Source organism: Notamacropus eugenii, chromosome 4, assembly GCF_028372415.1.
Source record: "Notamacropus eugenii isolate mMacEug1 chromosome 4, mMacEug1.pri_v2, whole genome shotgun sequence".
Lineage (NCBI taxonomy): Eukaryota > Metazoa > Chordata > Mammalia > Diprotodontia > Macropodidae > Notamacropus > Notamacropus eugenii.
Genome location: NC_092875.1, coordinates 245,995,139 through 246,020,832, shown reverse-complemented (window position 1 = coordinate 246,020,832; position 25,694 = coordinate 245,995,139). Strand labels below are relative to the sequence as shown.

At 39.8% G+C, this 25,694-nt stretch overlaps 1 protein-coding gene across 4 annotated transcripts in view; it reads right to left on the bottom strand.

The window, feature by feature from the left end:
* The window catches only part of GATA6 (GATA binding protein 6), a 43,076-nt gene extending 17,382 nt beyond the window's left edge, over nt 1-25,694 (bottom strand). For 2 of the 4 annotated variants that reach the window (XM_072604374.1, XM_072604375.1), the window contains exons 1-6: nt 25,421-25,694; nt 22,552-23,712; nt 16,565-16,731; nt 12,522-12,647; nt 11,282-11,369; nt 11,081-11,184 (exon numbers count right to left, since the gene is read on the bottom strand). In XM_072604374.1, coding sequence (XP_072460475.1) covers nt 11,081-11,184; nt 11,282-11,369; nt 12,522-12,647; nt 16,565-16,731; nt 22,552-23,712; nt 25,421-25,445 — 1,671 coding nt within the window. In that variant the 5' untranslated portion in view covers nt 25,446-25,694. Of the gene's footprint in view, nt 1-11,080; nt 11,185-11,281; nt 11,370-12,521; nt 12,648-16,564; nt 16,732-22,551; nt 23,713-24,918; nt 25,005-25,420 lie in introns of those variants that run through there. The other 2 variants (XM_072604376.1, XM_072604377.1) reach the window with 2 other exon arrangements.

The window sequence follows — 25,694 nt, the reverse complement described above, 5'->3', positions numbered from 1 at the left end:
TAAAAAGATGCATAATTATATTAACCAAGTTTGATAACTTTGAAAAACTGAAGAAATGCACCTCCTCTCTTTGTAGAAATGGAGGGCTATGAGTATGGAATAAAATCATATCCCATCAATTATGACTGATGCAGTAATTAGTTTTGCTGAACAGATTTTTTTTTCCTTTTTTTTTTAATTCTCTATTATAAGGGATGGTTCAAAGGGTAGGAGATGGCAAGGGATAAATTTTTAAATTATGAAAGATGGATTAAAATAAGATTTAAAAAGCAAAATTAATAAAATATGGGGTAGGGCTAAATAAGCTCATTCCAACACTATCATTCTATGACTATTATTAGTTATGGAAAGATGAAAGCAATTCTATTTAGGAATCTTGTAAATGAAACTATTGCTCTGTTTGTGTACTCTCAAACAACAATCTGAAAAACTCCTATTAAAGCAAACAATTATTAGTTATACTGGACAAACCCCTACATCTGTATCTAAGATTATGTATATCTGATATGTTAGATTAAAGAACATTAGCCATATTGAGTGAAACTTGCCCCAAAAAACCCCTGAAGTACAGAGTCAATCACAAGCATTTCTCCAGTGTATACTCTGTTTTGGGCAACATGTTAAGTTCTGGAAGTACAAAAAAAAAAAAGGTAAAAGACAGTCCCTGCTCTGAAAAAGCTCACAGTCTAAAGGAAGAGATAAAATGCAAACTACTACTATTATACAAGCAAGACATATACAGGACAAATTCTAAATATCATCCACAGAGGGAAGATGGTACCATTGAGAGTACTGAATTGAACATATCTAGATTAAAAGTACTAAAATTAAATCAATTTCATATACTGAAATTAAACTGAATTTACAGTATTGATAGGAATACCTCTGCCAAAAAAAGCCCAAAACATTTTGTAATGAATTGCATACAATTCTACTATATTAAGAGTGCTGTAATAAAACTCCAAAAAGTCAGGAAAAGGAAAGATGACAAGTAATGCATTTGTATCAGACAGTATGCTTCTAAGTGTTTCATAGGATGCCTGTTACAGGTACAGACAATGTGATCAGTGAATCAATGAAAAGTACTTAAAGAAAAAAGAGCTGAATTCAAATGCTGAATGAACCACTTACTAGCAGAGTGACTATGGGCAAGTCAGTTCTCCTCACAGAGCCTCAGTTTCCTTCTCTGTAAAATGGGAATAATAACACATGATCCCCTCCCAGTAGTTGTGAGGAAACCACTTTGTTAAGTCTTAAAGCAGTAAATTATGTGTCCTTCTGCTCAATACAAGATATAGTAAGTGCTTTCCTCTCTGGATACTGTCACCTGCTATTGATCTAGTCATCCCTCCTTATAGAGATAACTTATAGAGAGCTTATAGAGAGATAAAGCTAAACTTATAGCTTATAGAGAGATAAAGATAAACTTCCCTGATCAATCTTTTCTCCTTAGAACTTTCCAGCACCAATTAAAAACTTGAAAGTCACTTAAATCAATCAACAAGCATTTATTAAATGTCTACTCTGCCAGACACTGTACTAGGCACTAAGGATTTTGGTTTTTTATGTTGCTTTCTCATTGGCTTTTGTTTTGTTTGTTCATTTGTTTGGGAAGGAGCTGTCCAAATTTTAGATTTAGTTAGTATAGGATAGTTATAATCTCCATTTGCTTCAATCAATAAATATTTATTAAGCACAGACACTATATGCCTGTTTATTCATTTTTAAAATGGGGATAATAATAGCACCTACTGTCCAGGGTTACTATAAGAATCAAATGAGATAATATAGGTAAAGCAGTCTGCCATCTTTAAAGCCCTGAATAAATGCTAGTGATGATGGTAATAATGGTGGCAAAGATGATGATGATGATGATGATGATGGAGGAACTCCATAGTAAGGAAAACTCCCTCTACCAATACAGACCAGCAACTCACTGACAACTCACCTATTACTCAGTCTTAGGGAGCTGCACTAAAGAGTGGAATAGTTTGCCAAGTATCACACAACCAGCTTAAATGTAAAAGGCAGGTCTTGAAATCAGCAGTTCCTAGTTCTGAGGCTGGCAGCCAATCCACTAATCATGACAAAAACAAAGGCAAAAACAAATCAGTCCCTGACAGTGAAGTAGCTTGGGTTCCAAGGGAAAACAATATATATAAAATGTTAAATAAATACAAAATATGTGCAAAATAAATATAAGGTGAGTACAGCAACGCACGCTAACACCTGAAAAGAGGAGATCTATGTAAGAGAGAGCACGTGACTTTCAAGAAGGCTGGAAATTCTAATAAGCAGAGGTGAGGTGGCAGTCCATCCCAAGAGAAGAGCCTACCCAAAAGCACTGAATCAAGAGATAAGAGGTTGTGTACAAAGGACAGCTAGTAGGCCAGTTTGGCAAAAACAGTAGAGTATGTATGAAAGTCAGTGATCTATGAATGAAGGATTGAATGAATGAATGTGAAAATGAAAAAGTATTTATTAAATACTTACTACATTCCAGGCACTATGCTAAATGTTGGGGATGCAAATTCAAGCAAAAAGCTTTCAATAAGCTCCATTCTAATAAGACCAGAAATGTAGGCTGAAGCCATAGGTTTTACATAGTAAACAGCAAACAGCAGACTTGTGTTTTAGGAATATCACTTTGATAACTCCCTGAAGGATGGGTTGGAGAAGGGAAATGCTTGGGTGAGGGAGACCAGTTAGGAGGCTGATGCAATAGTCTAGGACTCCAGGGTTTAGAAACCTATGGCCTTGAGGCCACATGTGACCTTCTAGGTCCTTGGGTGTGGCCTTTTGACTGAGTCCAAGTTTTACAGAACAACTCCCTATCCCCTTAAAAAATATAAGTTTGGATTCAGTTAAAAGGCCACACTTGAGGACCTAAAGAGCCACATGTGGCCTTGAGGCTGAAGACTCCCCACACTTGGGTCTAGATTATGGGTAATGGTCTGAACTAGGGTGGTAGCCATGTTTTGGTTCATGAGATGTGGCAGAACCATTGATCAGAGATGTAGAGTGAAAGTCAATGTAGAGTTGAGAGTGACTGACTCTGGTGTTGCAGACATAGGCAGTTGGAGTGATGGCTTTGCCTTCACTAGAAATAAAGAAGTAAGGAAGAAAGGTCAGTTTGGGAGAAAAAACCATAAGTCTGAGTTTGAGGTGCCTACGGAACATCCAGTTAGAAATGTCCAGAAGGCAGTCACTGATGTGGACCTAAAGCTAAGGAAAGAAGATAGGGCTGGAATGCATCCTCTAATATTGTGTAATAAATTAATTAGGGTTAATACATCCCTTTATTAGACTGTAAGCCCTTTAGGGATTAGCTAGGTAGCACAGTGGATAGAGTGCTAGGCCTGAAGTCAGATAAGACTCATCTTCCTGAGTTCAAATCTAGCCTCAGACACTTAATACCTGTGTGACCCTGGGCAAGACACTTAACCCTGTTTGCCTCAGTTTCTTCATCTATAAAATAGACTAAAGAAGGAAATGTCAAATTACTCTAGCATCTTTGCCAAGAAAACCCCAAATGGTTTCACAAAGAGTTGGACACAACTGAAAAATGATTGAACAGCATGAGTTAGGCACTGTGCTAAGTTTAAGGGCCCTTAAGATGCTTTCCAATTCTAAAACTATGAACCTACAACTCCCAACTGAAAGTGAAACTTATACTTTCCTAATACCATGACATATTTTCAGTCCTTGGCCTCTATGTGACTTGAATGCCAACTAGATTTCTATCTAGCCACTAGAGAGATTGCCTTTGATTACAGACCTCAGAGTAGTGTTAAGGAATACAAAGGAGTTTAGAGACAACCTAGTCTAACTCCCTCCTTTTACAGGTAAAGAAATGGATCTCAGAGAATGGATGTGATTTGCCCAAGAACATACAGCTATTAACGATCAGACCAAAATCTGAACCCAAGTCATTGGATTTCACATTGAGCATCTTTCCTACTAGGACACAACTATCCCTGCATTTGGGCAGGACTTGATTTCTCTACCTGTTACAGATTGCGGTCCACAACACTCTATAAGTGGCTGATAACCTAAGCCAGGTAGCGCAGTGGACATAGTGCTGCAGCTGGATACAGGAAGATTTGAGTTCAATCTAGGTCCAGATACTTACTAGCTATGTGGCTCTGAGGGAATCACTTAACCTTCCTCTGTCTCAGTTTCCTCATCTATAAAATGGGAATAATAATAGCACCCACTTTCCAGGATTGTTGTGAAGATCAAATGGAATAATAGATGTAAAGTGATTTGGGAACATTAAAACACTATATAAATGCTAGATGCTGTTATTATTATTAATAAAAGAGGAATAGGTCTGTCAGAATCGTAACAAATTTCTTTTGGTTTGCAACTATAGCCACTCACTTCAAAACAAAGAAAATGCTCCTCTGTTTCCTCACCTCACTGAGATAAGCTCAAGACTGAACAATTATCATAAGAGACTTAAGACTGCAATACTGTCAGTCATGATAATCACTGATATTTATAACTTGCAAAGAGCTTTTCAGACATATCTTCCGACCCTCACAATAACCCAGTGAGCTTCGCAATAAATATGCCCATTACTATATTTTACAGAAGAGAAAACAGAGGTTCAGAGAGTTAAACGGCTTAGAAAGAAAACATTACTAAGAGTATTTATACAGTTTTGAGCAAGAAATTGAGAATCATAGGGGCACAAGTAGTATTTTCATCATTGCTGCCTAATGTAAGTAAGGCCTTTGGAGGAGAAAAGCAGATTTGGGGAAACGTTTAAGAACATAGCATAGAAGAACAGGACTGGGAATTCTGGGAAATAGATTAAAAGATAGAAATGACAAGTTCCTCTGTCAGGAATAAGGTAACTTGCCCGGTACCTCACAAATCTTTAAAAAAAACACTTTGAACCAAAAGGGAAACAGAATATCTCCTACATGTATCCTACACTACAAAATGTAATCATAATTTAGAAAGGACAATAACAGCACAAATAGAGGAGACAATAAAACCTATGGCTTGAGATTGCTATGTACTAATACAAAAGTTACAGGTAATAAGCAAAGTAAACCAGAGATGCTAATGCAGAGAAGAAAATTTGACCTTAAGGACTTGCTGAAATGAAAGCCGTGAGGAAGAATATATGTTACGCAGGTAGAAGTGGATGGGTTAAATATAAGTGTTGGGGATGGGGAGTGGAACATCACTGTATATTAAATAAGACATATAAAGCCATGTGGGGAAATCTAGGAACAAGAAGACAAAAAACATGCTGGAGAACATTTGGTTGAAGATCATATCAGACAGAATTAGAAATAATATGGTCATTAGAGCTTGTTAATGGTCTAATGACCACATTATTGTGACTAATAATGTCATCTAATTACTAATGTGGTCACTAGACCACACTACAAATCACTACAAATTACCTGGACAGAAAAATGAAAAAGATGAGGAACACAGATGCCAAGTCTCTCTGTTTTAGTTCTGTCTCTGTCTTTGTCTTTCTCTGTCTCTGTCTCTCCCTCACCCCATTTCGATCTCTGTCTTTCTCTGTCTATATTTCTCTGTCTCTCTGTCTCTGTCTCTGTCTCTGTCTCTGTCTCTGTCTCTCTCTCTCTCTCTCTCTCTCTCTCTCAAAATGGCAGAATACGTAATAATTTCTTGGCTAGTCTTAATAATAATTTTATCCTTTAAAAGGTGGAGGAAAGAATGAGGGAAAATTCTTTCTTGGGATCTAATTCTCACCAACAAGGAACTAGTTGCCAAAGTAGAGATGATGGGAACCTTGCAGGGGAAATGCCCCCCCCCCCACACACACACACACCATATTACTATTTGTGACAAATGAGAGAAGAAAGCCAGGTATCATTCACTCTAAATTTTGAAAGAACAGATTTCATAGAGAAAGCAATAAGAGATTCCAGTGATTGAAAATTCTCCAGGCAAGGTCAGATAGGTAACTCTGAAGACTGAAATTCTGAAAACACAAGGAGAAACTATTCTAAAGAGGAGGGAAAGAGGGACATGGCTAAAGAGACTGGTGTGTATGTTGCTTGTTTTCCTTCATTCTTGAAGAGGACCAAAATGACACCAGTATGCTAGTTAAGTTTCAATGTGTCCAACTGTGACTGATCAGAACAATGCAAGCTGGGAATGTTCTACCGCAGGTGCGACACAAATAGTCTGTGTGAACATTTGGGATGGATTCTCTAACTTTGCACATCCCGCATTTCCTTTGAGCTGTCTCATTTCTGCATCTACTCTTATGTGGGCACACCACAGTGATATGGATGTACAGAAGACTCAGAGACCAATTTAAAAAATTGTAAAGACATATAGGATATAGAAGCATGGGTAGGGATCACAGAGGATTAATACAAAAGAATGCCATAGCCCTAGAAGAATTGTGTCTGAAGTGCCAAAATTCAGAATGAGCTCAGGTTGGCAAAAAAGCTAGTGAAAAATAGGGTTTTAGGTATATTAAAGGAAAGAGGTCAAAAAACAGATATTGCTAAGGGTGAAGGAAACAATATCAGATGATGGAAGAATGCTCAATTTTTACTTTACTTCTACTTTTCCTGCTAAAGAGAATGATATTTAGGTTGGAAAGGACAGAACAAAAATAGATAATAATAGGGAGCTGAAACTGAAGATAATTAAACACGTAATAAAATACTCAGATGTCTCTGATGAGTTCAAGTCACCATTCCTAGATATACTATATTACACTCCAGGATACTGAAAAAATAGACAAATGTCAGTGTCAGTGCTCTTTGAAAGAAAAAGGAGCATGGAACATGGGAGAGGGACTGAAGGACTAAAGTAGGGCATCTGTTGTTCTGATTTCCAAAAGAGAAAAAGGAGAGAGGGAAGACTAAAATAAGCAGACTTAAGTCAGTGAGCCAAGATCTTGACAAGTTAAAATTAATGCTAAGGAGATGACTTTCAAAAGACATAAATAAATGTAAAGTCTTATAGATGGGTTCAAAAAATCACCTTGATGAGTACAATATGAAGACATGAGTAGACAGATCATGTTAGAAAAGTTTAAATGTTTTAGTGAACTCCAAGCTCAACAGGAGCAAACAGTGAAATATGGCCTCCAAAAAAGTGAATACTTTCCTTGGCTACATTGAGAGGTATGGTTTAGTGTATTCATAACGTTTAACAACAGGCTTTCTGGGGGAAAAAAACAGTTTTAATCTGCATTATTAACATTTTCTCCACTTTTTTCTAAATCTAGACAATAAAAAAAATAAAATCAATTCTGATATGTACAAGCTCACATGGAAAACTTAACAATCAGCTCAAGATGGTACAAACTGACTCTAGCAAGCCCCTGCATATATTGTTATACTGGGGCCAGTAAGGAGAAAGTCCATTATACTGCACCCCGAAAAAAACTACCCTTGAATACTATGTCCGGTTATAGGCATTATATTGGAAAAGACACTGATAAACTGGCAGTAATGAAAGGGGTAACCAGGTTGGTGAAGGGCATTCATCCTGATCAGGGCCCTCAAGTTTATGACATATAAGGATTAAACTGAAGCAACTCAGTATGTTAATCCTGGCAAAGAGAAGTCTTAGGTGGAGGCATGATTATTTCCCTCGAATGTTTGAAAGGTTGTCATGTAGAAAAGGAAGACTATTTATTCTGTGGGGAAATGGGTGGCAATTGCAAAGAGTTAGATTTCAGCACAACATAGGAATAAAATACCTAACAATTAGAACTATCTGAAAATAGAATGGGCTCAGAGGTGGTGAGTTCTCCAGCACTAAAGATCTTCAAGGATAAGTCAGATGATCACTTCTTGAGCCCGTTGCAGCGTAGGTTAGTATTCATATACAAGTAAAACAAGATAGCCCCTGCAGTCCCTTCCAGCCCTGAAATTAGATAATTTCCACAAAGTAATTAAATAAGGGTGAGAGGCAGGATTTTAGCCCAGGATTCTTTTGCCTCTAATGCAGTGATATTTCCACTACACTAATGAAACTTGGCTTTCTGTGTCACAGTAGAAATAGTATTGGACCAGAAATCAAGAGATCTAGACTTGAATTTCAGCTTTTTGTGCCCTTTCCTCTGTCATTTAGCCTTCTGGGTCTCAGTTTCCTCCTCTGCAAATGAATGGGTCTCTTTCTTGAATAATGATTGATGATGGGAGAATTTAAAAATCCACAAAAATTAGCCACAAAATTATAAATAGTCCTATAACCCTGCATACTAAGGTCACTTGGGAAAATGACACAAAAGAGTACTGCTATTGCTGCCAACTCATCTTCAGCAGACACTAATGACAATAGTACAACGGCCAATGAAGCACCAAAAGAACCATGACCCCTATTCCAAGACAAGTCTCCCTCCTTCTCTTAAGTAATTTAGAGCCTCTGGAATTCCTCAAGCTTCATCTCCCTCCTCATCTATAGTGGCTGATACTCAAGTCAGAGAGAAGATTTAAGGAAAACCTACAATATGGAACCTAAAATATGCAAAGTTCCCCAAGATGCATAATGCCCCAAATCTCCCCCTAAAGGTGATGTCAAGGTTTGGATATTAATGATATTCTGAGGGTCAGTTTGGCTAAAGAAAGAGGAGAAAAGAGAGCTCTAGAAGCCTAAGAATCACAAAAACTTTATTTCTGGACAGCATGTTTTTGCAGTGAAAGCAAGTAGTAGAAAGAGGTTTCTCAATCAGTCAACAAGAATATAAGCTCTTATTTACTATATGCCAGAAATTGTGCCAAGCCCTGGGGATACACAGAAAAAAATCAGTCTACCTTCAAAGAAGTGTCACTCCAAGAGGGGAGATAACACATACTTGTTATCTCATGTATATGTACGTGAGATATGTATATGCAAAATTCAGCAATTGTTTCTCCAAATGGCAGTGGGTAGAGATGAGATGATGACCAAAACCACTAACTGGGATTATCAGTATCTCCATTTATGAAATATTCGTAAAGGAACTTTGTGTGGGGAGGATGGTTAGCCATGCATGCGTCTGTGTACATCTCCTACTTCCCGCTTACTCCATGAGCATGCCATGCAGTAATGGGACCCAGCCTAAAGCTAACAGCTACAGGCTCTAATGGACCTAGTGGTGGCATGATGACCCAGCCCAGCATGGTGGACATGTGGTTTGCAACAGAAGAGGAACTGGTGATGAAGCTCATCTGTCCTTCTCCAAACAGCTCCAAACAACTCCAAAAGCCCATGTGTTGTTTTGCCTTTCCTGGCCCTTAAACAGGCAACTGACCTTTACTCTGGAAAGAAAAGAAGACTAAGTAGCCAAAATCCTCTGCAGTCTTCCAAAGTTTGCTCCCTACCAGGTGGGCCATATTCTCCCCTCCCTGGGCTGATAGCAACAACGTGGCTTACTAAAAGTAATATTAATAATAACCACTGCTGACCAGACCTGTGACAAGAAAACCCCACCCCTGGGGCAGACCTTCGTATTCAAATCCAAGGACACCAAACAGAAGCGACTTGAGTCAACATTCCACTGCTTCTTAGGACCACAGATATGTTTGCTAAGTATGCTTTTTTCCCCTTGAGGGCAATAGATTTCAATCGCTAGTCGTTCATTCTGACATTTTAAAATAGGAACCACAAAAGGATAAACTACTCTCTATCTGAATGGTTTCTATTTCCCAACACCCATTGTTGGGCAAATGTGCCTGTTATTATAATGCTGGGAGATGCAAGCTGGGTATGGAGAGGGGAGCTTACAAAATAAAAACATAAAATAAGGTTGGCAATTATCTAACGACTGTGCAATATTGTCTACTGACATAGAATGCCTTGGACAAAAAAAAAGTTTGTTCAACTCTCAATAATAAAGCTTAAAGCAAACTGGATTCGTATTATTTGATTTATGGAGATAATCATAGCTCTATAGGGCTGGAATAAGAAGAAATTTTCAGTGTCTTTTTAGTATTTACTTTTCCCATGTTTAATGCATTCTACTCAAGATCTTCAAAAGTTAATATGTTCTATCTTCCTTGTAAAATCATCATCTCAAGTTCTTCTCCTCTAAAGTCAATAAATATTCTTTAAGATGCATCTACAAACAACAAAAGCAAATGGAAAAGGTTCCCTTTTTTCCTCTTTTTGAAACTTTTACAGTGAAGCTGCATATTTCAGTAATGAAACAGCTGGAAGGAATTTGGGTTAGAGAACATTGAGACATACCCAAAAAAATCATTTTAAGCAACAATTTTTATTTTGAGTTTTGTTTTTCAATAAAGGATAAGCTTAAGACACATTATCATAGATTTAGGGTTTTTTAAATATTCTGACAACAAATTATAAATTAAATAGAAAAAATAGGATCTTTAAGACAAGTTGGCATCTAACAGAAAGATCAGTTAAGAGTTAGAAGCCTTGGGTTCTGCTCACTTAAACCTCTATGGCTTGCTTTCTCAACAATGACTTGCTCCTCCAGCTGACTACCTACCTACCTACCTACCTACCTACCACTCACCCACCCACAGTCTTTCTATGAGGCTAAAGACAAGTGACTTCACTAACATGGTTTGAAAAAAGAAAGTTATACAAAAAACCAAGATATTACACAGCTGAGGGCAAGACTCTAGGGCGAAAGCAGAAATAGAGTTCAGTGTATACCACACTTTGAATAAATAATTAAAGCAAGAGTTGATAAGCCATGGTAACTGACTTTTTAAGTACCATCAGTCCTAGATTCCAGTTGGCTGTTGACCTGGTATTTTTTTCTGATCTATATTTGTGGTACACGTGACTAGACTCAGATAAAAACTTGGAAGTAAAACAATTTAAGGCTCTTCAAACCAAAACTTCTTGGTTTCACATGGGTTAATTTAACCATAAAAATGATATGGATCTTAATTAAGAGGTTTGTAAAGTACTTAAGTTTGTCATATGTTTACCTTTAAATGTAATTTCCTCAAAAAAAAAAAAAAACTATTGGAGTATCAGCTAACTAAACTAAACTAAACTGTAGGTTTAGATTATTGTAACCACTAGATAAGATAAAAGCTGAGATAACAAACTACAGAGAACTCTACTTTAGAAGTAAAGGTACTATAGCCTTTTTATCACTCACCCCCGAGGCTGTGGTGTGTGTGGTAGGAGAAGCATTTTTGCTGCAATCATCGGAGTTAGAAGATGTGGAAGTTGGAGTCATAGGAACTGCATTGTTACTGTTACCTGAAAGAGACATAATTAACACCATCACTATACATAGTTTCCTTTCTAAACTTTGGCAAAGATTTTGCAACAAAATATTCTATTTTCTTATATTTACCGGAGCATGCCTTTGATTTATTTATGTTCTTTGGTTTTCGCTTCCTGGTTTGAATTCCCTCTTTCTTCATAGCGAGTGGCCTGGGGACCTGGGAGAAAAAAATTTCCACACATAACTTAAAGTTTAGTAAATACTTCATTGAAAAAAAAATCAAACTGTAGCTGCAACTAACTTTTTCAGACGCATCTATCAGGTAAAAGGAACACCTATAAAAGCTCAGTTCTACCAGTTTTGCAATAGAATTTCATATGTGCAAAGCTAGCATCACTTGCCGTCTCCATCTCAATATTATATACACTTCTTTCATTAAAAAAAAGTAATGAGTTGCTAAACAGAACATCTCTACTACTTCATTTTAGCGTGTATATCTGTATATATGTGTATATATATACTATATATACATACATGTGTGTATGTGTGTGTGTGTGTAATTTCAATCAGCCCGCTTATTGAGAAGAAAAAGCAAGAGATTAATTTTTCATTCTAAGGAAAAATTGGAGGCCCAATTTGAGGTTTCAATAACTTTTACATAATCTATCCCCATGATCCCTTTAAAATAATGAAGCTTCGTGTTAATGAATCTTTTCATAAAAAAAAAAAAAAGGAATGATTTGCTAAACAGAACATCTCTATTTCTTCACTTTAACTTATTTTTTTCCAATCAACCATGGAGGGGATAGGGGAAGGGGGAGAAAGGCAATAGATTAAATTTTTCATTTTAGAGAAAAACTGTAAATCCAATTTACAATTTCAATAACTTTTGCATACTTATTACTATATGCTATGCCTTTCCACCCTTTAAAATAAAGAAGCTCTACATGTTGATGGTATTTTGTCATGTTTCAAAATGAAAATGGCTAGAATTGTTAACAAAAACACTGATACCTTGTACCTATTTAGCGCACGCGCACGAGCACACACACACACACACAGACACATACACAAAGTAAGTTTAAAAAGCTCTACTGATTTTCTCACACTCATAACCGGTCAGTCTGTACAATTCTGTTAGAACTTTTGTTTGCTTGCTTACCTATTCCTGCTTTTCTTTACCTTTGTGAAAGAGGTCTGACATTTCTATCAAACACAATATCCTGAATGCTTCTCTTCTTTTCTTTTTGTTTTTAACATTTCAGTTCATTGGGCCCATACTAATCTTACCAGAGCCAAACTGCATATTTGATGATGTAAAACCACATTCAATTGCATCAGTGATGTACAACCACATTAAATGGCATACCCCATGAAGTTTCATGTAGAGCCCACATGCGTTGCAAACAGGTTCACCCTCTGCATTTCTACGCCACAGGGTGGTGGTTGTGGTGTGACAGTTGGCACAGGATAAACCAAGCCGCCGTGTTGAAGGCTAGAAACAAGAACAAATAAATCAAACTTTGGGAGAAATATCCATCTGTTTGTGTCCTTTAATGTTTGGCATCCCTGACACTGGCAAATCACATCTTTTAGTTTTTGTAGGAACTAAAATACCCAGAAAAAGAAAAAAGCAAAAGCAGGAAATAAAATTAATCAGTTACAATTCTTCCTGGATCAAGACTACATGCTTATATAGTATGATTTATCTCGCAAAGCTGATAAGCAGATTTGCTATGGTGTATTACTCTGTTTTATAAAATAGCCGTTGATAAGTATCCGTGCAATATCGAGGTAATTGGTTCTGGCTTAAAGCTATTAGTAGCACCATTGCCTTGAGAATATATTTGAAACGGTGTTTTCTCATAAGAACTTGGAAATACTTTCTAGCTGTTGATATTTGAGGGTTTTGCTTTTGTTTTGTCTAAATGGAACAGTCAGGTCTGCAGTTTAAAAGGTTACCAAGTGCATTTTATATTCCAAACTTACAACTGGCTATGATTAGGTAAGGACACAATATGACCATCCTTCCTATTGGGATGGTCAATAGTCAATCACTATATCTAGGTGAAGTGTTGGGAAACCCAATCTCTGAGGAGCCACTATTTGCTGAATTACTTTAGGCTGAGGCCCTTTGAACTTTTCATCTTCATTTTCTCAAATGCAGAATTAAGATAATTATGGTATTTTTCAGAAAGGAACAAACTAATGACTGACAAAAGGAATGTAGGATCAAGGAGGGAAGGGATAGGGAAAGAGCTATATTATCTCTATATAGTATAGAGCAAAAGACAAGAGTATGTTGTATGCCCTATATTCAATTGTTATCTTTATTATTACCTGTCTAAATTTGTTGTTCTTCTGATGGTCAGAGGAAGAATGTAGATATTTTCTTTGTTTTAACGCTAGTGGCTAACATTGTCTTATTTATGCTGATTTTAAAAAACTGTACGGTAAAGGAATAAAACTTAGCTATGCAAATAATTTAATTTGCATTTTAATTTGCATTTAATTTGCATTTTTCTAATTTAAGAAAAAGTCATTGTGAAGACCCAGAGAGTACCTTATAAAGTGTAATAAATCTACCAACAAAATGGCAAAACTCTTTGAAAGTTTATCAGAATACAGAAGCCTAACTCTTCAAAGACAACCTGAGGTTGTGGAAAGAATAAACTACTGTAAGGAGACAGGGTTCCCTATCTCAACTCTGGCACTTACTAGAAACTCTGTGACCCTGGGCAGATCATTTACCTCTCTGAACCTCAGTTTCCTCATCTATAAAATGAGTAATGTTAAATAACAGAGGTACTACCAGCCTCCCAAACTTATTATGAGGAAAACAGTTGAAGTTCTATAAATGTGAGATATTATAATCCATATTATCAGGGATAAACATTTAATTTAGAGGGACTAAAGGATTTCATCTTTTTATATACACTGAGAATGCTAGCAAACACAGGACAGAATAAGCCAGATCAATACTAGACTAATTTTTGAAAGACCTTAAACTGCAAAGAAAAACTGAGCATCATGTGTATCTCTATATCTCTATATTCTGCTTCTATTAGCATTCTTTCAAGATCTGACATAAAGAAAAAAATAAAAGTATGCCACTGGTAGACCTATCAAGCAGTGCATTGAACTGAAAATTAAACTTCACATTAAAAATCAGTTTTGATTTTCACAGGTTTAAATTTATGAGCCTGGCTGATCTGATGAATATTTGGAGTGATATTTGATATGATGACAAAAATAAGCATGTGAGAGAAACTGAGGGAGTTAAGATGTGACCAGCTCACTACTTTTTCCTCCACCTCCAAAAAACAAATGAGAAGGGGTTAAGAGTGATAATTGCTTCCTCTTTAGGAGTATATGAAGTTAGTAAATTAGTGACAGCAAGAACCATTTTGTAAATAAGTTATTTATGAGTTTTCAGTGGAATTTGAAGCAATGCGAAATAACTCTGCATCAGAAATTGCCACTATTACAAAAAAATTTTATGACTGTTGACCATATATCATAAGTCAAGCCAGTCCTCATAAACATGTGAAATGAAGGTGAATGGGTTATAAAAGTCCCTTGTAACAAGTGATCTCTGTTACATTCATCACTAACAAGGAATTCAAGTTACACCATAAATCTGTTATTTTGCAATGTCAAATTCACTGTGATTGGTTATGTACTGCAGGTTAAACAAACTTAAGCATAGCACTGAGTTTCTAAGAAGTATCCTCTATCCACTGCGACCATAAATAAGGAGTCTACAATGACTACTAATTGTTCATGACACACCCTCTCATTGGCTCCATTTATTGCCTAGTTGCTAGCTATATTGGCTGACCTTGGTTTCCACTAAAACACCTGTTACACTGAAGGAAAACAAGTCAACTCTGGGATTTTTTTTCTATGTTTTCTTCTCAATTCTTACCCCTACATTTCTTCACTGGCTAAAAGCAATCTTAGCTATCGGTACATATACACAAAATTTGTATAACCAATGGTATTATCAAAACCTGAATCTTTCTTTTGAATAGATCAAACTTATTTGGCAGTGAAGTTTGGGACCCAAATTGGAGAAAATATCACCCTTCAGAGCTCAGTGAGGATTTAACTCAATATGGCTTTTCAGTACCATAAATGTAGTTTCATTGCTTTCATCATTAACTAAATCATCCATTAACTAAAATGTGGAAAGATTAAAATTTCCTTGTAACATTTTCCAGGAAGACATACATATATTATATATAGTTATATATAATATATTATAGCAACATCCATGCTCCCCACCCCATATCCTTGTACTTATTTACTGTGTTCTTAAAAGAGTGCCGTTTCGGGGAAGCAATAAATTGTGGGAGGTTTAATTTGTAGGAAGTTATAATTAAGTTTAACCATATACATTCACACTCATTAAATTCACCTTAGCCACTTTATTTTAAATACACTAGAAACAAACCCATAAACTAATTGCCTCCCTATAAGGTGACAGACTTCCATTGTGATGCAATTTCAATCTAATCTATTTAGCACAATAAAGTGTTGCATTTGCTCCAGCTAATTAGAATATAACAAATAAATTAGCTACAAACTTAAGAAATCTAGCATCCTAGAGAAAAATGTTTTACTTTAAAATGCATTAGAGACTAGGGTATTTCTTTAAAATAAATGTTGTTCCGTCGTTTTACTAGGACTGTCTGTGATGTGTTTTCTCCAGTAAATAGAGCAGTAATAATCTTCTCTTACCAAGAGAGAGACTCCACACAGAGGTGAAATTGATCCCTGAAGAAAAATCTGGAGCTTTTCAGCATCATAAACTTGAAAGACTTGTAATTTCTAGGTTTCAAAGGTCTCAGCTAATAGTAATTCAAAAAATGGTAGCAAAAATGACCCAGATTTGCCAAAATCCAACACCTTCCCCCCCCTAAAAAAAAAAAAGAATGCGTAGTATTCTACTCATCAAAGCTGGAGATGTTTAATTCAAAGTGGAATTAGGAACCTAAAAAGGACCCAAAAGCAAGCTGGCCTAAGAGATAACTCACAAGGGAATCTAGAAGTGAATAAGAATGCACATGGGAAATCATCTCAAACCTCTTTCCTTCCTGCTTGAATTCAGTTTAACCTAGAAGCCCCAGCCCCACACAGCCCCAGATGGAATTAAACAGCTTTCTATGTCCGTTCTATCTCCCCTACTTATTAACAAGTCTGTGAGAACTGTCTGGCTACGTCCTAGCCACAGGATTTCCCTCTATTCCCATATCTCCTGGTGCCACTCAGGGTGCTCCGAATTCTGGGATATCCACAGCAAAGGGAAAAGGGTTAATTCAACCTCATATGGATTCAGTCAATATGTAGGCTGCTCTGTGAATGCTCCCTCAATCATACATAGGCTGCTCTACGTATGTTCCCACTTACCACTCTTTTCTGAGGTTTGATGAGGGGTCGACTCAGCCCATTCATTTTGCTGTAGAGCCCACAGGCATTGCATAGGTAGTGGCCTGTCCCATCCCTTCTCCACAGGGGTGTCTGGATAGAACCGCAGTTCACACATTCTCGACTGTCCGACAGATCCTCCAGCAGTTCTGGGGTGGGGGTGGGGGGGTCCAAGAGGGAACAAGAAAAAAGACAAGGGTTGATACAAATATCTAGAGACTGAGAAGCTAACACTAACTTGATGAAGAACTTGAAAGAAAAACTTAACCTCCCAGAGCCTCAGATTCCACATCTATAAATGAATGGGGCTGAACTAATAGGGATCTCTAAGTTTTCAGCTCTACATCTCCTTTGATGTAGCCTATACTAAAGACATAAGGTGGCAGCTGCTGCCCTTATCTGCTTTCCTCCAAATAATCTGGAAATTAAATGGCTCTCCCTACTAAACCAATGGAGTTATAAACAAAATTACCTTGCTCCCTCTGAAATTCGACTGCAATCTTTCTCTCTGCTCCTCCTTTCTCTTAACAATCCAAGGTAGTCTCCAAATCAGAAATTATTCAGGGTTTACTCTAAAGAAGACCTGTTTTCCTTGAACTCCCCCATTCCAGTGGGGGACAGAGAACAACCTCGAAGCCAGGAAGATTTAGGTTTAAGTCTCAATTCCAAAAAATTCTGATTGTGTGAACCTGAACAGTAATAACCTCTCAGAACTGGAGGCCAGGGGCTTCAATCACCTGGCCTACCTGCCAGTATGACGTGAACCAAGATTAAAATGTAATTGGGAAATAATAAATAAAATAAAAATATAATCTAATAATACTCACCACCCAAGGATCCTTAGGTATAGCACCCCCACCTCCATAAGTTTGGTGCTCTGCTCTAGTTAAGATCATAAATTGACAAAGAAAGTACCAATCTTCACTGGAAGAGTGAATTCCTCACCTGGGAGATCCCTAAACCAGTGAAACTGAAGGTCTGATTCCCATTTCTATTGCTCAATACTAGCTATTCTCCAGCATTTTATTCCACAAGTTTGGTGGATCAACACCATCCTGGCATTTGACAAAGTTATAACGGCGGGGGGGAGGGGAGTGTTAATGAAATTTTGATCTTGTAGCCACACTGGAAACTGTACAAAAGGAGGCTGATATTGTTATATAGTTTTCAATTTAAAGGGGAAAAAAAAAACAGGGGTCTTGGCATACTTTTGTTGAGAAAGAGAGATTCCAGAGGAACGAAGGTTCTTTGGTTGGAGAACCTGTTACTAATACCAATATTCCCTCTCCTCTCTATCCCACTCTAGTTTTCTTCAAGTTTAGACTGAACACTTTCAAGAATGAAGCCTGCACAGTTACAATGAGATTATTTGCCAATCCAGAAGAGGTCATTAAACATTAACACAGATCTGTGTACCATCACTCCCAAAACCTGGGAAAAGTACATTAGAGGCAGTGTGGCATTTTATCTTTTCCTAATTTTACCTTAAAACATTTTTGAAGCATAACATGATGGTTTTTTAAAAAATGTTTCTACTGCTGCCTCCTCTCTTTCAACAATTCAGTAAAAGACTGCTGAAATGAAACTTATTTGTAGAGAATTTTTTTTTCCTACTCAGGTGGGATTCTTTCTCTCTAAACTGTAGTCATTCTTCTTGAAACTTAGTCAATTAATTGGAAAAATAACCAATATCCTTTAAGGAAAAAATTATCAGCCAAATAAACATTAATGGGACAGAGTCTAAAAGATTTGCTCAAGAGAAAACACCTTACTTGAAAACATTTCTTTCTCCGTAAAACAATTATATTTTAAAGAGTGGCTATTTTAAAGAGTGGGAGGTATATAGAGCTGCCTCTAACCTCTTTTTTCATTGTAACATTAACATTTTATTCCCCTTTCAAAACTACTATGCCTGACAGCATTAAATATCGCTCCCCCCAACCTTTCTTTTATTTTAATTTGCCGCATAAATCTAGCCTCATCCAGACTAAAATTTTGATCTATTAAAGATGTTCTTGGAATCCTGATTCACAGATTTGCCTATTCTGTTGACTCACAGTTAAAATAAACCTGCTAATAAAAACCACTAATTAAGAGCAAATAGTTGTAACATTTTATTACTCTCCCCTACACACAAACAACTGAATGTGAATGGATGGATAAACAGATTCTTCGTGGAGGAAGACTTTACGAAGAAGATGTAGCTCAATCTTTGTAAATATTTTTACCATTAAGGTTCCTTAAATTGTAGATGACACATTTTCTCTATTTATCCCTCTCTCTCTCTGGAAATTCTGGACTGCTTCTTTATACTTTATAAAATTACCACTTGATCAATTATTATACCAGACTTTACTCCCTCTTACTGCTTGTTATCCAATAAGAACAAAAACTCTACTCACTGCTCCTTGTAAGGTTAGTTAAATAAGCTTAAGGTTTGCAATTAGTAAACTGCACTATTTCATCTACAAAACAAACCTTATAAAAGATTCTTTTTCCATCTTTCAGAAATGAACTAAATATCCTGTAGAAGAGAACGCAGTTTTTAAGGTTTTCACTGGCAAAGGTTTTGTTCTCCTCACTAAAAGCTACCATTGAATTCCGCAATCAGTAAAAATGCTTAGTACTTCAAGGACATTGAAGTTAAACAGTTATTTGTCTTGGTTGTTGACTTTAAAATGTTACCTTTCAGAGTACCTATTAGAGGGAGTATTTCACTTTGCCTTGAAAATTCTCTCCTCTCCCTATATTTTTTTTTGCACTGTTCACATTACATATCATTTTGAAATTGCAGAAAGTATGCAGTCTCCTATAGAGAATACGAATATTAATAATGCCCCAAATCTGACTGAGATATTAATGTGAATTTCACTCATTTTTTAGATTCACAAGGAAAATCAAACACTCGTTTTACAATTTGATTGCTGTTTGGTTTGTTGGGGTTTTCCATTATTATCTGGCTTAGATGCATCTACAAATCTAAACTCTACTTTTGATTTAAAATGGGAGGAAGGACTCTGGATTCAATTGGCAGTTTCATTCATTCATTTTAATACCCAACGTTTGTGTAAATCAATCTCTATCACTCCTCTTCCCCAAGGTCAGAGCCCACACAGTAATGACTTAAGACAAAGCAGGAAAAACCACCCCAGGTCTTGGTTCCTTTGGTTTCCTTCAGGCTGTGTTCACTAAACTGTGATCACTAACTACACACTGTTCACCACAAGAGAATCATTATGTAAAAGGACATGAGATTAGAATGAGTTGTGGCAGATTCGGCAAATTGAAAGACCAAGGCGACTGAACGGAGTCCTCTACTTACTACCTCACAGGAAACCCCGGAGCCAGGGATGAGGAACATGGGTTAGATTCCAAAACTCTAAATTGTACATGCTGAAAAAAAGATTTTCGTTCGTGCTTTAGTTCTCTTGTTCATGAGTATACTCTATCTGTCCAAGGTGGAGGGAGAAGATGAGATGTGGAAAGCTAGCTAAGTGTAACACTGGCCCTTAGAAGACATTAGTTATTGAGACACCTGCAATTTAGGGATCAAAGAAAAGAGGGATATTTAGTTTCTCCTTCCTTCTAGTCAGGGAGTTCTCTCTGCTTTCCTTCTCCAAATCGTGGAAAACTTCTTTAAGCCCTATTCCTAATAATTCTATTTTCAACATTCAATTAAAAAAAAAATTTTTGTCCGCAAATGTTATCTGCTCACATTGGAAAAATAAGACCTAAAGGTAAGATAAGAGTGTGGATAGCAGAAAAGACAAAGTTTGAGATGGATGTGTTACTTGAAATTAGAAGCCACCATGCGTCTATTACAGATATCATAGAAATCTTTTCATTTAAAATAATTTGCTTATTCAAAGATTTCTTTAGCGCTCTTTAGAAAACTATCTTCACACACACTATCCTATCAAATACCAGAATAATTTGAAAAGGAGGAGAGATAAAGGAGCATTCTTTGTCAATAAATTGCCTTAGCTGCTAAATATTGATCTAAAAATATATTGCATTCACTGTTTTCTGGTCTTCCTCTAATACAAGCATACCTCCACCAATCAGCACTACCATCTCCTTTTTTAAAAAGGTTCTATATTCTCATTCCTAGAAACAAATAGGATTTGTTTCCATGCAGATTTAGGACCCCCATGTCATCTTAAGTGGGTGGGTGGGGAAGTGGAAAAGTTTTGTGGCTAGTTAGTGCCATGCAAATCACACATATAACAACACACACGCTTTTATGCAGGTGATTTTCAACATATGAACATTAAATGATAGCTGAGGAGGGGGGAATGTACCAAAAGGGCAAATAAAAGTATGAGAGGTGACAGGGAGCAAGACAGTGCCAATTGTCTCCAATTTATCTGCTCCAAATAAAATAAGAAAATTGATTTTGGCCTGTGGCTACTGGAACTAGTGGTTTTACTTCATAGTCACACCATACACTGAGATGCCTCAACCCATGCCTGTAGTGACCTCTAAAGGGTTGGGGGCTTGGTATGCCAGAATTTGTCTGTTTCATAACTGTTTGTTTTTACACTTCAACTTTTAACATCTGGACCTAAGAAAGTATTTGGAGAACGCTAAGAAGCTATATAGATGAATGAGCATCTGACACTAGTTGGTACCTTCTCTGGCATCAATGCTCCTATCTGCGCCTTCTCCTAAAGTGAAAATATATTCCACTGAATCTGTCAGATTATCAAACATTAGGTCAGAATGGTGCTCCTGGAAGGACTGAGAAAGGCTTAGATGGAAATGAAAAATAAATGAGATTGGTTCAGTTTAAGTGTCCTAGTAATTATTGTATGGGTCAATTGCCCTAAATGCTTAGAAAGAACATATGAACTGAAAAATGTCCAGTTCGGACTGAAACGGAAGGTGCCCTTCAGTATCTATCCATCAGAATGGCCCAAAGAGCACCCCCAGACACCCAAACTTGGCCTGTCAGTGAATATGAACACTGGAACCCAAAGCAGGCCTAGCAGATTTCAGCTACTAAGGCCCAGGGGTCTTCACTTACACCAACCAGCAGGACAGTCTCCTTCAAAAAACGGCAAATTAATGATATAGGATTTCAGGGAATAATCACCCAAGCTGCCAACTCTGCAGTATATTTATCAGTTGAAAATGGTACCCCCCCCCCCATAATCCAAGACAAGACTGGCTAACCTCTGCTCCTCTGTCTCCAGAAACTCAGGGAGAAGACAAGTTAAATTCGATCCCTTACTGCTGTGTAGTCCCTTAAAATATTTTTTAAAAATAAAATAAAATTCCTCAGGAAAGAAAATTGATGTGTTTGTGGGAATTGGAAGGCTGAGAGGATAATTAAAATTTCCAAGCCCTCCTAAATCCCTGAAGGTCCAGTCAGTCAATCAAAAATCTCATCTTCGCTGTAGAATTCCCCAACTTTCATAGCAAACCCCTAAATGTTGGTGAGAGGGTAAGAGAATTTTTTGAAGATGGAGGAGAGAATTTTTGGGAGAGTTTATCTTGCAAGGCCTGTTTTTTCCAAGAACCAAAATAAATTAATACTCTCCCCCTTTCCACAAGTCACACAACACCCTGCCCCCTGCCCGAATATGTATAAAATCCTAGATATTTGAATACAAAGCTAAATGAAAACAGTCCTTTTTAATTAAACATAACAATGCCCCCAGATTAGTATAACTTAGCTGAGTGCCCTCAAGTACACTTACACCACACACACACACAAAACTGCCTGGAAAAAAAGGGGGTACTAGTAACTACATTTTAGAAAGAGCCCATAGCCCCAGCATCTAAGCTAAACGTTCCAAGTAGCGATTTCCCAGCTTCTGATAAACTCTACCACCCCGACTGCTCCCCTTCAGCTCAGTATGCTGGCTTCCTTTCCCTTTTCCCTCTATTCTCCACTCATCCAATTGGTTGGCTTCCTTCCGATTCTCACCGCCGACCCAGCCTTTGGGGTGCTTTGTGGACTTTACCTGCACTTGGACCCCGGGGCACTGTGAGCGGAGGCCCTGATCGGCTCTGAAGGCTGTGTAGAACGGAGTTCTCGAAGGGGCCAGCGGGCCAGGCAGGCGTCAACGGCGCACCCACATAGGGCGAATAAGGGCCCGGGTGGTGATGGTGGTGGTGGTGATGGTGGTAAGATCCATTCAGGGGCCGAGGCCCGGCCAGCGGGCTGTATTGGTGCTCCCGACTGCCCATGGCCCCAAGGCTCCCGCTGCCGCCTCCCCCACCGCTGCCGCTCCCTGCGCTGCTCCCGCTGGCCCCGTAGCCGCTGGATTCCCGGGGCGCGCCGTTGGGCATCGGAGGGCTAGGCGAATAAGGGAAGCGGGCAGAAGTATGCGAAGCCCCGGTGCTACTGTTGCCTCCTCCGCTGCTGCCACCGCCACCGCTGCCATATGGGGGGCTATCCGCTGAAGGCTGGGGCCAGCCGGGATGCCCGCCGCCAGGGTGATTAGGAGGCCCGCTGGCAGCGCCTTGTAAGTAAGGCAAGCCAGGAAGCATGGAGCCCACGCGGGTGGTGGGCACGTACACAGGAGAACTGGCGGCCGCTGCAGCCGCCGCTGCGGCCGCGGCAGCAGAGTGCACGAAGCCGCCGGCCGCGCCGTCGTAAGCCGCTGGTCCCTGGGAGGAGAGGGCCGCGAGGGTCTGGTACATCTCCTCGGGCTGCTCCGCAGCTGCGAAAGGGCTCAGTTTGGTGCCGCGACTGGACCAAAGCAGCTTGCTAGCGGTCGCGGCCTGGTCGAGGTCAGTGAAGAGTAGTAGATCCTCCCAGCCCGACAGGGAGCTCCCCTGTCCCCCAACCCCGGGTGCAGAAGGGCCGTGGGGGGGCCCGAAGTGGTGTGGGGTATAAGAGCTGAGCAACAATGATCGAGCCTGGGTCCCGGCCCCGTCCGGGTCTAGTTGGGGCGTCCTGCAGGAGCCGGCGCCGCCGGGGCCCCGCTCGCCCCCCCGGGAGCAGCAAGAGGAGGAAGAAGAGGAAAGGGGGGAAGGTGGAGAAGAGGGCTCCCGCGCTGGGAAGGGACAAGAGTCGCTGGCGTCGGAAGCCCCGGGCCCACACCGCTTCAAAAGGCACCAACTACCGTCAGTCAAGGCCATCCAAGGTCCGGCGCCGCACCTAGCAGCTCCGCTAGCTCCTGGAGGAAGGGAGGGCGGGGATGGAAACCAGAGGGAGAGAGAGAGAGAGAGAGACCGAAATATTACCAAATAAGAAAATGAGGGAGCGTTCCAAATCTCTCTCCTCTTTTTTCAACAGTCATTTGAAAAGCCCCCTTTCTCCTACCATGGGGGGGGGGGGAAGAGATAAAAAAAAAAAGGCTTGGACTGGGGCAGCAGTAATCTATTGCACACTCGCACCCGGAGATAACCAATACTTCATCGCACCCCCAGCCACCCCCACCGCGCCTCTTGCCCTCAACCTCTTCAGCATCCTTTGCTGGACCCAATATCAGCCCTAGAGGGTCCCTGACACGGTCCAATCTAGTGAAGTCTCGCTTAGGCAGCTTTTTTGGCTGGGAGTTAATTAATTCCCCTTGGGGAAGGGGATCAGAAAAACACAAGGGTTTTTGGGTTTTTTTAAGAGAATGTGTATGAGGGCATGCACTCGGGGGTTCCTAGTCCCTGTCTTTTCACTCCATCTTTGGCCTGGGTGACTGTGTCTAAGGTTTCCCCGGGTAAAAGCTAGCAAAAGCCCTAGAAAAGCAACCTGTCCCTGAAAACGAAACCGCGGACTTTCTCTCCTAGAGTTTTCCTAGCTGACATGGAGGAAAGGAGGAGGGTGGGGAAGAGGGAGGGGTTGAGGGGGAAAGAAAAGAGAGAGATCCCAAGATGAGCACTAGTGGTGAGAGGACTTAGGAGACTGGGAGGCGGGGGCGACGGGGAGCCCAAATGGAGCCAACTACCTTCTGGTGAGAGGCTGTGCCAGGCCACGCCATCAGCTGCGGGCCTCAATAGTTACAAGGATTGAGACTCAAGCCCAAACCTTGTTCATCAGTCGGCGCTGTAGCTGCCATTGCACACCTTAGAAATGGCACAGTTCCACGATCAACAAGCCCTGCGGTGCCGACCGCACTTACACACGCGCGCACACATACACACTCACGCGCGAGCATTCCTACAGGATTTGTAGCCCTGGTCCCTCTACCCCATCTATTCCACACCAAGACCATACTCACATGCAACAAAAAGATCACATAATTACGGGATGGGAGGGAAGGAAAAGAGGGGAGTGGGAAAGAGGGGGAAGAAAAGGGGCACAAGGGAAGAAACTCGCCCCAGAGCCAAGTCCGCCCAAAAGAAGAGTGAAGTGACAGCGAGCCACGGAAGAAACCAGAAAGTCCCACCTCCTCGGAGGCTGCTTTCTGAAATCCCTTCGGACTGTGGAGGATAACCGTAGTCAAAGTAACAGCACCCACAATCGCCACTTGCAGAGAGTAAAAGGAGTCTGTCTGCCCGCCTGTCTGCTCCCCCTTCCTGGGCTCACCCCTCCCACCCCCCCCACCCCAGTTCTCCCTTTGAGATAACTCGCAGATAAGGCTGTGTGAGCTGATAAGTATTTCAGGCTCAGAAAAAGAGTCGAAGTTTGCCCGCGGGAGGCTCTGTCCTGGGAAAACCCGGCAGCAGCTACCGACATCGAGGAAGAAGGAAGCGAAGGACCCACCCGGAATCCTGGACGTAGCTTTCTGGTGGCGGGAGTGTGTTTCTTCTTCCCCCACCCCTCTGACCACCACCCCCCAGGAGTTGAGAAAACGGCAAGGCCAGAAGCAGGGGACTAAAAAGAGGAAAGGGAGGGTGGCAAAGGGAAGAAAAGGGGAGGGAATGGGGGACAGGGGGAGAAAAACGAACCAAACCTAGTGTGGTCGATTTGCATCGAGGCTGGTTGCAGTGGTGTTTAATCCCGAGAGCTAGGAGCTGGAGCCGAGGAAAGCAAGCGAAGGCGAGAGTCCCGGGTGTGCGGCAATGAGCTGCTCAAGTATAAAAAGGAGAGAGGAGGCGCCTCTCACAGCCCTGCCGGAAAACTGCAGCCTGCTGCTCCTGATTGGATTCACAGAGCCCTAAACAAACAGCGCTCGCCAGAAGGGTGCCAGCCAGCGGGCCCTCTCGGCTCACTCTGAGCTGC